The 15,567-nt window shown below is 32.9% G+C and overlaps 2 protein-coding genes across 3 annotated transcripts in view; one reads left to right on the top strand and one right to left on the bottom strand.

Annotated features, from left to right (window-relative positions):
- mbd3a (methyl-CpG binding domain protein 3a) overlaps positions 1 to 15,567 on the top strand; it is a 177,048-nt gene that overhangs the window by 33,209 nt on the left and 128,272 nt on the right. Inside the window, exon 8 of one of the 2 annotated variants that reach the window (XM_079876939.1) lies at positions 6,785 to 6,794. The exons of the other annotated variant lie outside the window; for it this stretch is intronic. The gene's annotated coding sequence lies outside the window, so the exon portion shown is untranslated. Of the gene's footprint in view, positions 1 to 6,784; positions 6,795 to 15,567 lie in introns of those variants that run through there. 2 annotated transcript variants of the gene reach the window in all.
- The window catches only part of LOC307161960 (protein unc-13 homolog A), an 83,485-nt gene continuing 75,005 nt past the window's right edge, over positions 7,088 to 15,567 (bottom strand). Inside the window, exons 35-41 of the mRNA XM_079876945.1 lie at positions 15,158 to 15,214; positions 14,166 to 14,246; positions 13,938 to 14,085; positions 12,815 to 12,871; positions 11,025 to 11,117; positions 10,028 to 10,187; positions 7,088 to 7,833 (exon numbers count right to left, since the gene is read on the bottom strand). Coding sequence (XP_079733071.1) covers positions 7,545 to 7,833; positions 10,028 to 10,187; positions 11,025 to 11,117; positions 12,815 to 12,871; positions 13,938 to 14,085; positions 14,166 to 14,246; positions 15,158 to 15,214 — 885 coding nt within the window. The 3' untranslated portion in view covers positions 7,088 to 7,544. The remainder of the gene's footprint in view (positions 7,834 to 10,027; positions 10,188 to 11,024; positions 11,118 to 12,814; positions 12,872 to 13,937; positions 14,086 to 14,165; positions 14,247 to 15,157; positions 15,215 to 15,567) is intronic.

Raw genomic sequence — 15,567 nt, 5'->3', positions numbered from 1 at the left:
TCTCACAGCAAGTGCCAAACTTGTTCAATTCTGATGAAGTAAACAAAAAAAGTAAAAAAAAAAAAATAAAAATTTTTTCAAGAATGACAAAATATTGCAACATAATATTAGCCACATGTTATACTACAATAACATTTTATAATCTAGTAAATTATCATTTAAAAAAAAAAAAAGACAGCTGGGCAAATAAATAAGACAAATCAACTTCATGAGGAGAGAAGAACAAAAGCCCGTCGTTTTATTCTTAATTGCTTTGAAGAAATTATGTGAGAACTTAATGTTCTAAACATTCTCAATTCTAAAGACTGAGTGCAATTCTTGAAAAATTCTGAAGATTAATTATAAGATTTTTTATTAATCTTTTTGTGAATTAAATGAAACGAGCTTGTGTGACAATGTTGCTTGCTGCTGTTTGAATGATTTTTTTAAAGCTTGTATTAATATAGGTTCATGTTTTATAAATATACTATTGGTCACTCTTCATATTCATGCATTATTGTTATTTCAAGCAACTTGAAATGGCATGTGTATTAATTATGTTCAGAAATTAACAGTTAAATGGGTCATTCTTTTAAAAATATATATAGCCTATATCCCTCCTATATTTAAGATCTGGAGTTTATTACTATTGCTAGTCATAAAGAATGACTTTTTTATTTTGGGATTAATTTAACAAAGTATGGTATTCTGATCAGATCATAATCAATAATTACATCAAACAATTTTACATTTAAAAGTAAAAAAAAAAAAATTAAATGAAAATTCTTCACACTAACATTAAACAATATATAACACCAATGTCAAAATGAACCATATATATATATATTGAAATGAACTTTTTCAGTATGATGGGAAAATCACCATACGATGATCTTTGACCTTGGAAGCATTTATCTAAACTTTTTTTTGTTTTATAAGGTTTTAATGTGGAAAACACTGACAAATAAAAAATGAAAGGACAAGCGTTCTTTAATTTTACTACTTATTGCTAATTTTCTTTTCCCCCTTTTCACTAATGTTTTTTATTTTATTTTATTTTTTATGTCCGAAACAAAGACTCAAACTTTTTCATATTAATGACCCAAACACAATTTTCCCATGTTGACTTGGACATTTTACACACATGTTTGTCCTTTAGTTTATTACAAAGTCACTTAATAAAGCTTGTTTCTCCATCGATGCAGGTTTTTAATAAGAAACACAGAGTCAGTTGATCATCATTGTTTTAATAGGAAGCAAATGCTGCAATAATCCACTATCATCCTCATTAAGAACAATCAAAATGGTTAAAAACTAAAATTAGAAACATCCCCGGTATAAAAACACCCACTCATGCCAAGAACATCAGAGACATTATTCACAAGCTCTTCTTTTGAAAAACGAACAGTGAAAGAGGAAAGTCGATCGGACCGGTCAGTTTGTGGCAGGTTAACATTGAGACACGTGCTGCCACGATTCACTGGGTTTCCCATCATGCACTTGGTTTTATACACAGCGTCTGCGGGCATGCATGCATGCATATGAGTCTCTTCATGCCCGTTTGTGCTTCAGCGTGTGTGTGTGTGTGTGTGTGTGAGGCGTTTTAAATCACGTCTCTGCCATCTTTCTAACGTCAAGGCTCGTGTGAATCAACATTCAGTGGCTGCGCTGCGTTTGGTCTCACAGGAAATCAAGCATTGAGGGATTTTAAAGCTGGTTTGAAAACGAAATCGTATTTTCCACAACACGCTAAAGTCAACAAAAAATGGTCTAACATTAAAAAGGGTTTTTATCTTCCACTAATGCAATAAAACATTTTCATTATTTGAAATTAAATTGAAATACAATAAAATATTATGTAAAAAAATAAATAATAATAATTTCAGCTAGTTGCCAAGGCAACGTTTCTCATTTTCGTTTAGTTTAAATTGAAGAACTAAAATAATCAAAATTTAAACTTTATAAACATATTCATGGAAAATAATAATAAAATTGTCAAAAACACTACTATATTACTAAAACTTTAACTAAAATTAAAATGAAAACTGAAAATACAAAAATAAAATCTAATTCAAAATATTAACAAAAACTATGATAGTATATCAATTATAGTAAAATAAAGTGTTCAGATGTGCAACAAACTTACATTTTTTATTTTTTTATATGTATTATATCTTTACAAACTTGTTAGCTGCGATTAATCGACTTGACGGCACTAATATATAGAGATTATTTGCGATTAATTGCGATTAATCAATTTAGCACGAATATATATGTGATTAATCGCATATATATATATATGTATATATACATATGTGTATATATATATATATATATGTAAATATATATATATATATATATATATATATATTAGTGCTGTCAAGTCGATTATTCACGATTAATCGCATAGATTAATATTAGTGTCATCAAGTCGTTTAATCCCACATATATATATTAAATTAGTGCTGTCAAGTCGATTAATCTAACAAGTCTGTGAATATATAATATATACGTACGTTTGTGTATATATACATATACACACACACACATGCATATATATTTACATCCTTGTTGGATGCAATTAATCACGATTAATCGTCTTGACAGCAGTAAAAATATATACACATTTTGTGTATCTATGTATATATATATATATATATATATATATATATATATATATATATATATATATATATATATATATACATACACAAACACATATAAATAAATAAAAAATGCAGTGAACTGATTAATCATCACAATAACCCCATGAGCTTGTATAAAGACAGTAGAAGTGAAGGATCACAGCCGACTCTCTAACAGCGAGTATGTACAGCGAGTATTCAGTGCGGATACAGATACTCTGCAGTGTAAACGTGTTAAATCAGTTCAAATTAAACCGCCAACTAACTTTACAAAGACACTTAATTGCACTGTGGTTTAGTCTAAAATAGCTGATCTGATTGGCTCAATCCGGCCACGTTTATCAGAGCAGTCCCGACGGATTCAGTCAATTAAAGGGACAGTTCACCTGAAAATCATCTCTTCCTCGTCTCCAAACATATCTGGGGAGAAAATAAATATCCGAGCTTCAGAAAGTCCGCAAACTCTGAGCTGCAGTGATGCGACGACTTTACCAATCAGCGATTGGCTCTTTTATTTAGAAGGCGGGGCTTATTCCGCCATAGTGCGCATTGCACTTTCTCCCATTCATAGTAATACTTTGTGTATCTAAAGTCTCTGATATGACTTATAATAGATTTATGAGAGGAAAAGAGTCAATTCTCTCCTAACTCACTTGCTTTGGAACAACACCAGCAAAAAATGACTTTCTTACTCAGTATTTTTGTCTTGTTTCCAGTACAAATACCTAAAAAAAATTAAATCAAGATGCATTTGCCAGAAAAGTATAATACCATTAGATATTATGTCTTGTTTTCTGGGGAAATAAATCAAAATTAAGTGAGTTTTTGCTTAAAAAAGCAAAATTATCTGCCAATGGGGTAAAAAAAAATCTTAATTTTGCTTTTTTTAAGCAAAAACTCACTTAATTTTGATTTATTTCCCCAGAAAATAAGACATAATATCTTACGGCCTTTTCGTACTTTAGTAAATGCATCTTGATTTAAGAATTTTTAGATATTTGGACTGGAAACGACAAAAATACTGCGTAAGAAAAGCATGTTTTGCCGTGCGTGAGTGTGAAGGATCATTTCTGGGTGAATTATTCCTTTAATGCATCCGTTCCTCTTTCAGTCCAGTGTATTGCTCTAGAATTATGCATTATTGAAGAAGACTCACGAAAAAGCATTACAAATACGACACAGCCCAGACAAAAAACATTTCTGATCTCGTAATACTGTGGGTCAAAAGTGCGTTTCTGACGTCTCTCAGCAGCGTCGACCATTAACCGAAGCGGACGACATTAAAGAGCTTTAGGACTTCACAACAATCATAGACAAACGTCCGACTCCGTCGTCTGAACGCCTGGACAAACATCAGTCCTGCGGTGGTTATTGAGTATTTCTGGACACAAACAAACAAAGAAACAAAGGAAAGCCCCATAATGCACGGCGTCTGATCTGCAGTGGAGTCACAGTGTGTGTTAAGGCTCATCTTCATCATGCTGAAGACTCAGACGGGTGGAGAACTCAATCCAGAGCGGGACTCGACATGCAGAAAGTGCAAAATATTCCCAACGAATCACGAAGTGCGTTTCCGTTCAGAGTCTATAAAACACAGAGGTCTGGAAGGGGGTTCTGGGTAACTCAAGGCCGCAATGCATTGTGGGTGTGTGCATGTGATCGGAACATCATCATGAGGAGTGTTACATCACCTCAAAATCACATCATAGTTTTCTGCGCTCACGTCAGAATCAACACAACTTATAGTCTGATTAGTAAAAACCACTAAGTGTTAATCAGGATCATTGACGAGTTAATCTGGTTAATGAGATATTTTAGGGCTGCACAATTTTGGGGGAAAAATCGAATTGCAATTTTTCTGACTATAAAATTATATATATTTATATATATATATATATATATATATATATATATATATATATATATATATATATATATATAAATAAAGGTATTATAAACATGAACAACATTTTCTGTAAAGCTGTTTTGAAATGATGTGCATTGTGCAATACGCTAAAAAAATACATTTGACTATTATTTTATTTCTAAATAAAAATGTTAAAATAAAAAAATGTAGTATTCCAAAAATAATATAGTAATAATAATAATTATTTATTATTAATTTTAAATAATAATTACAATTATTAATATGGTCTTAATTTCTTTATTTTGAAATGTTAAAATGTTACCATTAGAGTTTGACTTTTATTACCAAATAAAAATATTAAATATAATAAAAAATAAGAAATATTACTATAGTGTAAAATAAAAAATTTAGTATTAAAAAGAAATATTTAAAAAAAATTATATATATATATTTTTAATTATATATAGTATATTTAAATATATACCAATAAACCAATATTTATGACATAATTTCTTACATAATTTCTTCCTTTTCAAACGTTAAACCATCAAACTTTCATTTAGGAGAACCACAGGAGGCTCTAAAGCTCGTCTTCTGTAACACCAGCAGGTTTAGGAAGATTGGGAAGATCAAGTTTGGGAAGATGTTTTGCACATTGCGTTTTAAGCACGTTATGAGCGACTGTATTATGAGCTCGCGTGTAAATCAACACAGCGCCGCGCTTCACTCTGAAACACGCATCGCATATTAATAATCGCACTAAGCCTTATCGCAATTACGGTTTTATTTCGATTAATCGTGCAGCCCTAATACATTTCAAGACAAATAAATTCAGAATCTGTGGATCTCTGGATATTCACACGCTCTCATTTGACGTGAGCGCAGGTGGCGCTCTCTGATTGGTCAAGGGAATGTGTTAAGAACCAATCAGAGATGGCGTAACACATTAAGCCATTGTGCTGAACATCAGGGCTGACCGTGAAACTGAAATGCGGCCCTTCAAGTGCAAAACAAAGTGTGTAGAGTTAACTCTACAATCTTCTCAGCGGAGGATGTTAGATGATGATCTGCTATGGAAGAAAACGAGGTCAATGTTCATATTCCAGGTTGACATCATTATTATCAGATTGCTTTCATCCGTGCAGATTCGCCCGTTTCTGTGTTACGATCAGGGTTTGAAATTAACTTTCACTCACCGGCCAATTTGGCTATTCAATTTTAACGTTACCGGCCATTCAGAACTTCTACTAGCCGAAAAAAGAAACGAAAGAAATGACCCAGATTAACTACGTCACAGCTCATATTTATACACAGTATAAAACTCGGATTTCACACATTAATTGCTTATTCAAACAAAATCCTGTCTTTATTCTTCATGCTTTTCACCAAAACTGTGTTTTAGTTGGACAGATCAATACAAAGAACATCAGAAAATGCAGGATGTTGGAAAATAATGTATTTTCTGTTCACCAAATGCTTTTTCATGCTAATGAACAAGCGCGCTGTGATTTGTTGTGTAGTGACGAGTGTGTTCAGATATGAGCAGATTCTGAGCAATACGCTGTATTTAATATATCATGACGACTCACGAATATTTGCGCTAAATCTGCGCAGATTTGACTTACACAAACTTCCCCAGAAAAGCGAGTAAATATAATAAGTAACTCGCCAAATTGACCCTTCTCTAAGCCCCGCCCTCCTTAGTTACTGTTGCTATGCCTGACAAGCTTTCAGCCTGGCACATCTATTAAAGTATGCATGCACCGGTGTCAGACATTCCCAAGGAGATAATTAGTCATTTTTGGCGAACAGGTGAAATATCTGAGAGAGCAAGACAAAAGGGACTGCAGTATGCATTCAAGGGATATATCCATGACATAATATGCAACCGATTAGAGAATAATTTAATCAAAGTTTAAGCCTATAGGTCCCAGCGGAAGCAGCAGCCGCCTCGTACGCTGACCATTCAAATGGGAAACACACAAATTGAGGAACAGCTGTTCATGCACAGCAGGGTAAGTGAAATCTGAAAAATAATCTAATAATTACAAATCAAACAGCTTATCCATAAATCTTGTGGAATAATCACAAGACATTAGCCTGACCATTTTGCAATGATAACATTCTCCCGCTTATATTTTTAGCGCGCCAGACTAAAGCAACACGTCGTGGAGCAAACATAGGTGTTTTTATAATCTTGTCGACATTTAGTTGTGAATGGGGACTCCCACACTGCTTGATCCACGGCCGGTATTTCTCCCCTTGGGTTTTAGGTTTCGGGAAGGAAAAAAATTCCCCCCCGCCGTCCAAACGTTTAGGATGCCTGGTATCAGATTTGCACAGTCCATTCGTACAACGCTTCGGCATGTTTCCTTCACTCGAAAGCTTGCCAGACCTCCCGCGCCTAGTTACGGTTGCTAAGCCACGATTGGCCTGTGGCGGTTTTTGGGCGTGGCTTAGCGAAGGGTCAATAGGCTCGTGATTTAACAGCGTTTCCCGCCACTGTTGACGGGTTGGCGGGTGTTAATTTGAAACCCTGCATGCACACATACGTTAATGTTATTTTAATTACTTGAATGTGTCCAGATGGTTTACTTTTGAGTTTCTAGCCAACATTTCTGTTTTTTTTTGTTTTTTTAGCATCATGACATTATGTATTGCTAATTGTTAGTTAACGACAGTTAATGCATTAAACTGTGTTTGCAAAATTAATTATGAAACTAATTCAAACGCATCTCTCTACAGAAAACAACAGCGTAATTATTCAGTGCAATTCAAGTTTTGTTTTCATAGTGTCATTGCAATCTGATGAATTCATCAGATTCTGCACAATACGTTAATATATCATGACGACTCACGAGTATTTGCGCTAAATCTGCGCAGAATTGACTTTCACGAACTTCCCCAGAAAAGTGAGTAAACATAATGAGTAACTCGCCAAATTGGCTCGTGATTCAACAGCGTAACCCGCCAGTGATGTTAATTTCAAACCCTGGTTATGATCGTGTGTTTTGCAGGACAGTTTCTCGCTAGCTTTAGCTTTAGCTTTAGCTTCAGCTCCTGCCCTCCTCGGCCGAGCGCTGGTCCGACTTCAGCTTGACGAACTCTTTGGCGACCTCGTCGTTGTTCCTCTGCGAGAGGATCCTGAGCACGGTGAGGCCGGTCTCGTCCATGTGCACGCGCGTGCCGAGCGGGAGCCAGCAGGCGGCGCTGCTGCGCGACGCCAGATCCTTCAGGTGCAGCACACTCAGGCCCACCGTACGGTCCTCGCGCGCGAAGCAGTAATCCTTCACACACACCTGCAGCTCGTAGCCCTCGGGGCCCAGCTCGCTGCCCAGGACACTGCACACACACACTTATACATCAGGACACTGCACACACACACTTATACACACTTATACATCAGTACACTGCACACACACTTATACATCAGGACACTGCACACACACACTTATACACACTTATACATCAGTACACTGCACACACACACTTATACATCAGGACACTGCACACACACACTTATACACACTTATACATCAGTACACTGCACACACACTTATACATCAGGACACTGCACACACACACTTATACATCAGGACACTGCACACACACACTTATACATCAGGAAACTGCACACACACATTTATACTGCATACTCAGATTTCTAATAACCATTTACTTTTTTTTTAGTTTTCATGTTAATTGTAGTAATTTTGAAAAGTTTATAACTTTAATTTATTTTTATTTTTTTTGCATTTCAATTAATTAAATTATGTACTATGAAATTTTAATTGTATTAGTTTCACTTGTTTGTATACTTAAAAATATTATTTTTATTTTTGTAGTGTAAAACAACTGAAGTGATCAGTATTATTTTTATTATTATTTATATATTATTACAATATATATTAATATTTTTAATAACTATTTATTTTCAGTTTTCATTTTAATTGTAGTAAATTTGTTGTGCTTTTGAGAAGTTTTAATTTTTTAATATATCTATATCACTTTATTTTTATTTCCATTTGTTATTGTAATTTTAGTCCAAATAATTTAACACTTTTTTTAGTTAAGTTCTTCTTCTAATATTTATATTTAATTGCATTTCAATTAATTAAATTATGCATTATTTATTTCAATTAATGAAAATTATTTTTAATAGTATCAGTTTCACTCATTTTTATACTTAGAAATATTATTTACATTTTTTGTAGTTTAAAATAATTAAAGTAATCAGTATTATTTTTATTATTATTAATATATATATTTTTTTTATATTTTTAATAACTATTTCTTTTCAGTTTTCATTTTAATTGTAGTAATTTTTAGAAGTTTTATTATTTTTTAATACATCTATATAAATTTAATTTATTTTTATTTCCACTTGTTATAGTAATTTTAGTAGTCCAAATATTTTTTTTAAATGTTTTAAAGTTCTTCATGTAATATTTATATTTTATTGCATTTCAATTAATTAAATAATGCATTATTTATTTCAATTAATGAAAATGATTTTTAATAGTATTAGTTTTACACATTTTTATACTTAAAAATATATATTTTTTAATTGTTGTAGTGTAAAACAATTAAAGTAATCAGTATTATTTTTATCATATACTTATTATTAAACGGATTCTAGCATGTTTAGGTGTTTTATGAATGTGTTTTGACTGGTATTTTGTGCGTTCTTGATTATTTTAAATGCTAATTAGATTTTAGAGTTAGCAGCCAAAATCAATGGCTTCTTAAAATCCATGAAAATCAATTAGTAGCAGCTTTAATTATTCAGATTAATACATTTCTGATAGATTAAAGTATTTGACATAAAATGTGAATAAATAAGTAAATTTCTATATAATTATAAAGATAATGTCCTCATAAATCAATGACGTTAAATCCCTAAAAATCAATTAGTAGCAGACATAATTATTTAGATTACTTAATATCTGATAAATTTAAGTATTAGATATTAATTTTTTACTTTTTTAAATTTTATTTACATTTTATAATTTAAGTTTTATATAATTAGGAAAAATATGTCCTCATAAATCAAAGGCATCCAACATTATTCAGATTAATTAATTTCTAATAAATTGAAGTATTTGATATCAAATGTAAATAAATAAAAATTACGAAAAAATATAAATGCATATAAATAATAATATATAAATATATTTATAAACTTTAAAAAGGAAAGGAAAATATGCCTTCATAAATCAATAGCTATATTTCCATCCACATTTTTATGCTCATTTTGGGATATTGCATAAAACGCTGAATGAAAACGCCAAGATGCGCAAAACTTAAAATGCACAAAAAATAATAATAATTTGAGGTGGATAAACTTTTTTTTGCAGCAACTTACATTTTTATCACTGATATTTTGCTCCGATTTCCCCCGATTTAGTTCTCTTGAACACATGGGATGGAAAAGCTGCTCTATTTGCAAATGTTTAATGCAACATTATTCAGATTAACTCCGGATGGAAACACAGCTACTGTCGTGAAAGTCAGCGGATAACAGTGAGAAACCTACAACTGGAAGGACTCGGCGAACTTCGGGGACCAGCTGTTGTTCTTGGATTTGGTGGCGAACTTCCTCTTCTTGTCACTGAGATACGGGCCGACGATGTAGACCTCCACAAAGGGCCGGAAGATCCCCTGCGTCTGCCAGCGAAGGTCATTGGCTGAGACAACTGTCAATCACACACAAACACAGTCAAACTCCTCCTTCCCTCGGGGCATTTTCACCCGAAACAATTTTTTTTTTTTTTTTTAGTGTTCATCAGGACTTTTTTCGCACTTGAACCACGAATACACACACACACACACACACAAAAAATGGATTTGAGGAGTTTTGTGGTTGAAATTTGAAAAAGTAAATTCCCCCTTAGGAATGAATGGAATGCGAGGAATGTTTCAGTGCACATAGAAAAACCTAAAAATGCTCAAAATTCAAGTTGAAAATGCAAAAACTTGACCATAAAATATGATTTTATAATGTCTACATGTGTATCTGAATGCATACTGAAGAGAACTGACTTTAGGACCCAGAGGAACAGCTCATTTGCTCCATATAGAGATATGAGGACATCTAGAGTCATGAAATATCATCTTATATTATTATATTTAAACACAAGAGGTCGGCAAAGACACACAATGTAAGATATTTAGAACTGAATTAAAAGGGTGAAATGCATGAAATTGTGAGTTATTTTGAATTTAAGTTGAAAGAATGTGAGGAATGTGCTTAAATTACTATTTATTTAATGATCAAATCTAGTAATTTAAAGGTAAATAAAATAAAAAATAACAAAAAATCTCCCCCAAAAAATTGCTTTAAAGATTTGGAAATATATGATCACGATGACATAAAATAAGCTTTCTGGACAAAAAAAAAAAAAAAAGTATAATTTTAGGGCTTCGGGTCATTTTGACCCGTGAGGGAACGATGTGTTACAAAGTGCGAGGGAAGGATGAAGGATAAACTGATATAAAAGCAGATATAAAGGGATGTAAAGGATATAAAGCACCTTTGACTGTGATTTTGTGTCCTCCTGTGCTCGGGTCACTGAAGATCTCCACCGTCATGGACACCTCACCCACTGCATCCTCCACTCCTGAGGCTGAGGGGCAGAGGTCAAAGGTCAGTGCGTGAACCAAATGGAAGGTTTATAATAGCCTACAGGTTTATCGTATTTTTTTTTTTTTTCTAATCTGTTTGTGTGATGTTTATCTGTGATGGAACTGAATGTATTGCTGCACATTTTGGCCAGGACACTCCTGTGAAAGAGATTTTTAATCTCAGAGAGCTCTTTTCTGGTTAAATAAAGGTTAAATAAAAAAATAAAAAAAATAAAAAATCGTGCATTTGGGAACTTGCATTTTATTCAGACATTTGCATCATTTTAAACCTTTTTGTGGACAGACGTTTACAGCAGTTTCCCGCCAAAATAAAAGCTCGAGGGATTGATTGTTTGGAAGTATGGAAGCTTGTTTCCGTCAAATAAAAAGATTAAACAAAAGGTATAAATAAAATAAAATAAAACATATAACATTAATTCACTGTGCTTCACCGACGCAATCTTTAATCTTTAACTCCAATTTAAAGACAAAATAAAAAAGTAGGAAAAAAAATATATATATAGAGAGAGAGGAAAAAATGCCCTCATAAATCAATAGCATAGATCATTGAATATTGCAGAAAAACATAATTATTCATTATGCAAAACAGCTTAAAATATATATATATATATAAATAAATAGCGATTTTTTTCTCTCTCACAATTCTCAGGAAAAAGTCCAAAATGTATTTAATCTATTTCTGTTGAGTCACAGTATTTGATATAAAATGTAAATAAATAAATAAAATAAATATTTAAACAATTTAGCTCATTTTTATATGGCAAAAATATGCCCGTATAAATCAATGACACCATAAACCCTCAGGAATATCCATTATTAACAGCCAAAATAAAATAGAAATGTAAAAATAAATAAATATATATATAAACATATGCCCACATAAATAAATAGCAAAGGGGTCAAATATTGTCTCTCATAAAAAGTTGATAAACATCTTAATTATCATTTTACAATATCTTAAATGTGATCGGGGATTGTGAGATTAAACTCACAATTCTGGATAAAAGTTGCAGTCACCTTCTTTTTGAGTTATAAAAAAAATGAATGATTGAAATTACTGTTGTAAATTAGTCAACTAATAATAATGGCAATTACATTTTTCCCAGCCCTATATAAAAAATATTTTTTAAATAAAAACAATCAAAATAAAACAATTCTTATTACAAAATTAAATATTTTATCTGTTTACTTGTGACCTTTAAACAACACTGTGAACATGTAAATTTGTTGTTAAATTATTGAAATATTATCTTTCTGGACTGCAAGTAAATGGTAATCCAGCAGAGGGCAGCAGCGTGTGCATAAAAGACATATAAATATCAGTATCTGCAATAATATGTGATAATAAGATGATATTTATATGCTTATTTTGTGATCAAATCCCAGTTTAAAAAAACAAAACAAATAATGCAATGCAATACATGATGATTGAGACAAATAAAACCTTCCTTAAAAGCCTGATGATCATATTTGAGACTCTCATTTGAACATGATTTTTGTCGAAATTAGATGCAAATTACATGCAAAAAAAAAAAACGTCTTTTAGTTTGGGTAAATCTCTCAGTTTAAGATGCTTCTATGCAGATTGCAGACCATCTGGAGCCAGGCGTAATATTCACATGAATATGCAAATGAATATTTGCATGCATAAATATCAATGCTCTGCGGACACACGTACCTTTCTCTGGATAAACGTCTTCACTGTGAGTGTATCGCACGCCTTTACCACCATGAACTAAAGAGAAGAGGAAGACGTGAGTTTTCAGAAGACCTGAACATAATCATCACTGACATGTTTGAGGAAAAAGAGTAACAGACCAAATGAGTTCACAGAGATATTAGAGATATGTAAGCAATAAGCTAGTGCTGTGTCGTGAATAAGTCACGGCTGAAGGGTGTTGTTAGGCACGATGCAAAGCAGAGTTAACCGTGACTTATTCACGACACAGCACTAGCCTCTCGTACCTTATGGCTATTATAGAACGGTTGCCACACAATACAAATATTAAAGCTGAAAAATATGCATCAATGCAACTTTCATGAAGTAAAGATCACTAAAAGCCTTCCTTCCGCTGGAAAAAATAGTCCCTGACCGTAAACAGCAACAGAAGTCAAATACATTATTTCACCATTAGATGGCGGCAAAGACCGTCTTTATGAGTGAGATGAGCTTTTAATTAACCAATCAAACGAAGTGTGGAATGTTGGACACTTCACTGCAGCTTTAATTACGCAACAAGGGGGGGGGGGGGCCTTCAGACTCTGATGACGAATGACTAAATAACCATATAAAGTTCATACACTACACGGTTGAGTACAGAAGTATATAGTGTACAAGTGAATAGTGTTAAAGGGATACTCCACTTTTTTTGGAAATAGGCTCATTTTACAACTCCCCCAGAGTTAAACAGTTGAGCTTTACCGTTTTCGAATCCATTCAGCCGAGTTTCTGATATTTAGAAGAATATCAGTAACCAGACAGTTTCTGGTCTCATTGACTTCCATAGTAGGAAAAAAAATATACTATGGAAGTCAATGAGACCAGAAACTGTCTGGTTACTGATATTCTTCTAAATATCAGAAACTCGGCTGAATGGATTCGAAAACGGTAAAACTCAACTGTTTAACTCTGGGGGAGTTGTAAAATGAGCCTATTTCCAAAAAAAGTGGAGTATCCCTTTAAGTGCCTCATTTGGGACACAACTTAGAACAAAGGAAACAAGAACACAGAAACAACAGGGTGAAATTAAAAACAAAACAACAGTCCTAGAATGCAAAGACACAAGTAGATTGTGACGCACCCTGAGTGTGTTGAGACTGGACAAACTTCCTGATGAGTTTGTCGGTGGCCTGTGTGTAGAGAGACAGTGCATATCGCAGAGACTGCAGGTCCGGACTCTTCTCCAAAAACGTCTTTTTCAGACCCACACCACCCGCGTGGAAGTATTGCTGTTACACACACACACACAAAAACCCTGTCAGTATCCTGATAACAGGCAGGCTGATTCTGAACGTGTGTGCGCTTGTACCTTTATAGTGTCCAGTGCGAGCTCGATGACTGCACACTGTTTAGGGGACAGCGCCTTGGCCTCCTCTCGCACCATGTGCTCCTAACAGACACAAACCAACCATCAGTTTCCATGCGACAGCATCCTTATGAAAGTCTAGTCAGGAGTGTTTATTATTTAAACTCAGAAATCTGAGAAATATCAAAATTGTGAGATGTAAACTCAGAATTCCAAGGAAAATGACAAAACTTTGAGATATAATCTCAGAATTTCAAGAAAAAGTAGAAATTGTGAGATTTAAACTCTGAATTCTGAGAAAAAGTAATAATTGTGAGATATAAAGTCAGAAATCTGAGAAAAAAGTAAAAATTGCAAGATATAAACTCAGAAATCTGAGAAAAAATTGCAAGATATAAACTCATAATTCTGAGAAAAAAGAAAAGAATTCTGAGATATAGTCAGAAATCTGAAAAAGAAGTAAAAATTGCGAGATATAATCTCAGAATTCTGAGAAAAAAAGTAAAAAATTGCGAGATAAAGTCAGAAATCTGAGAAAAAAGTAAAAATTGTGAGATATAAACTCAGAAATCTGAGAAAAAAGTAAAAATTGCGAGATATAATCTCAGAATTATGAGAAAAAAGAAAATAATTCTGAGATATAGTCAGAAATCTGAGAAAAAAGTAAAAATTGCGAGATATAAACTCAGAAATCTGAGAAAAAAGTAAAAATTGCGAGATAAAAAATTAACTGCAAGATGTAATTTTGATAAATTGTAGGGAAAAAGTCACAATTACTTTATTTATTTTTACTCCATGATGGAAAAAAATGAATTGCAAGATTTAAACTCAGAATTACGAGTTCATAACTTGCAATTGTGAGATATAAATGTACAATTGTGAGAAACAAAGTCAGAATTGTGAGACAAAAAGTCACAATAATGTTTTTATTTTATTTTTTATTCTGTGGCAGAAACGAGCTTGCATAGTTAAAACTCATTTCTTTATGAACGCACCTTCAGTTTGGAGAGCTGACCCAACTCTTTAGCAGCATTAAAGATGAGCTGTGTGCCCTACAAACCAGGAACACACACACACACACACACACACAGAGAGAGAGAGAGAGAGAGAGAGGTCATTAATACACACTCACCTGTCTTGGTTACGGCTGCTCACATGGACCAGATTTACTGAGGAATCAGCTGCAGATTCACATTTATACAGTATATTAATAAGTTGGTGAAACTGATTGGATATTATTCCTACATGTGCTGGAATAATGAATGGCACTGCAACGCATTTTGTTTACAGCGATTACAACTAATCAGATAAAGGCAAAGTTTGTGAAGTTGATGAAAAGCTATTAATAAAAATATAATAAAAACAATAAAAATGTTCAATTAAAATAATGTAAAAAAATAAAATA

This window comes from Squalius cephalus, assembly GCF_949319135.1.
Source record: "Squalius cephalus genome assembly, chromosome: 7".
NCBI classification, from domain to species: Eukaryota; Metazoa; Chordata; class Actinopteri; order Cypriniformes; family Leuciscidae; genus Squalius; species Squalius cephalus.
The sequence above is the reverse complement of the archived record's forward strand: the minus strand, read 5'-3'. Positions and strand labels throughout refer to the sequence as shown.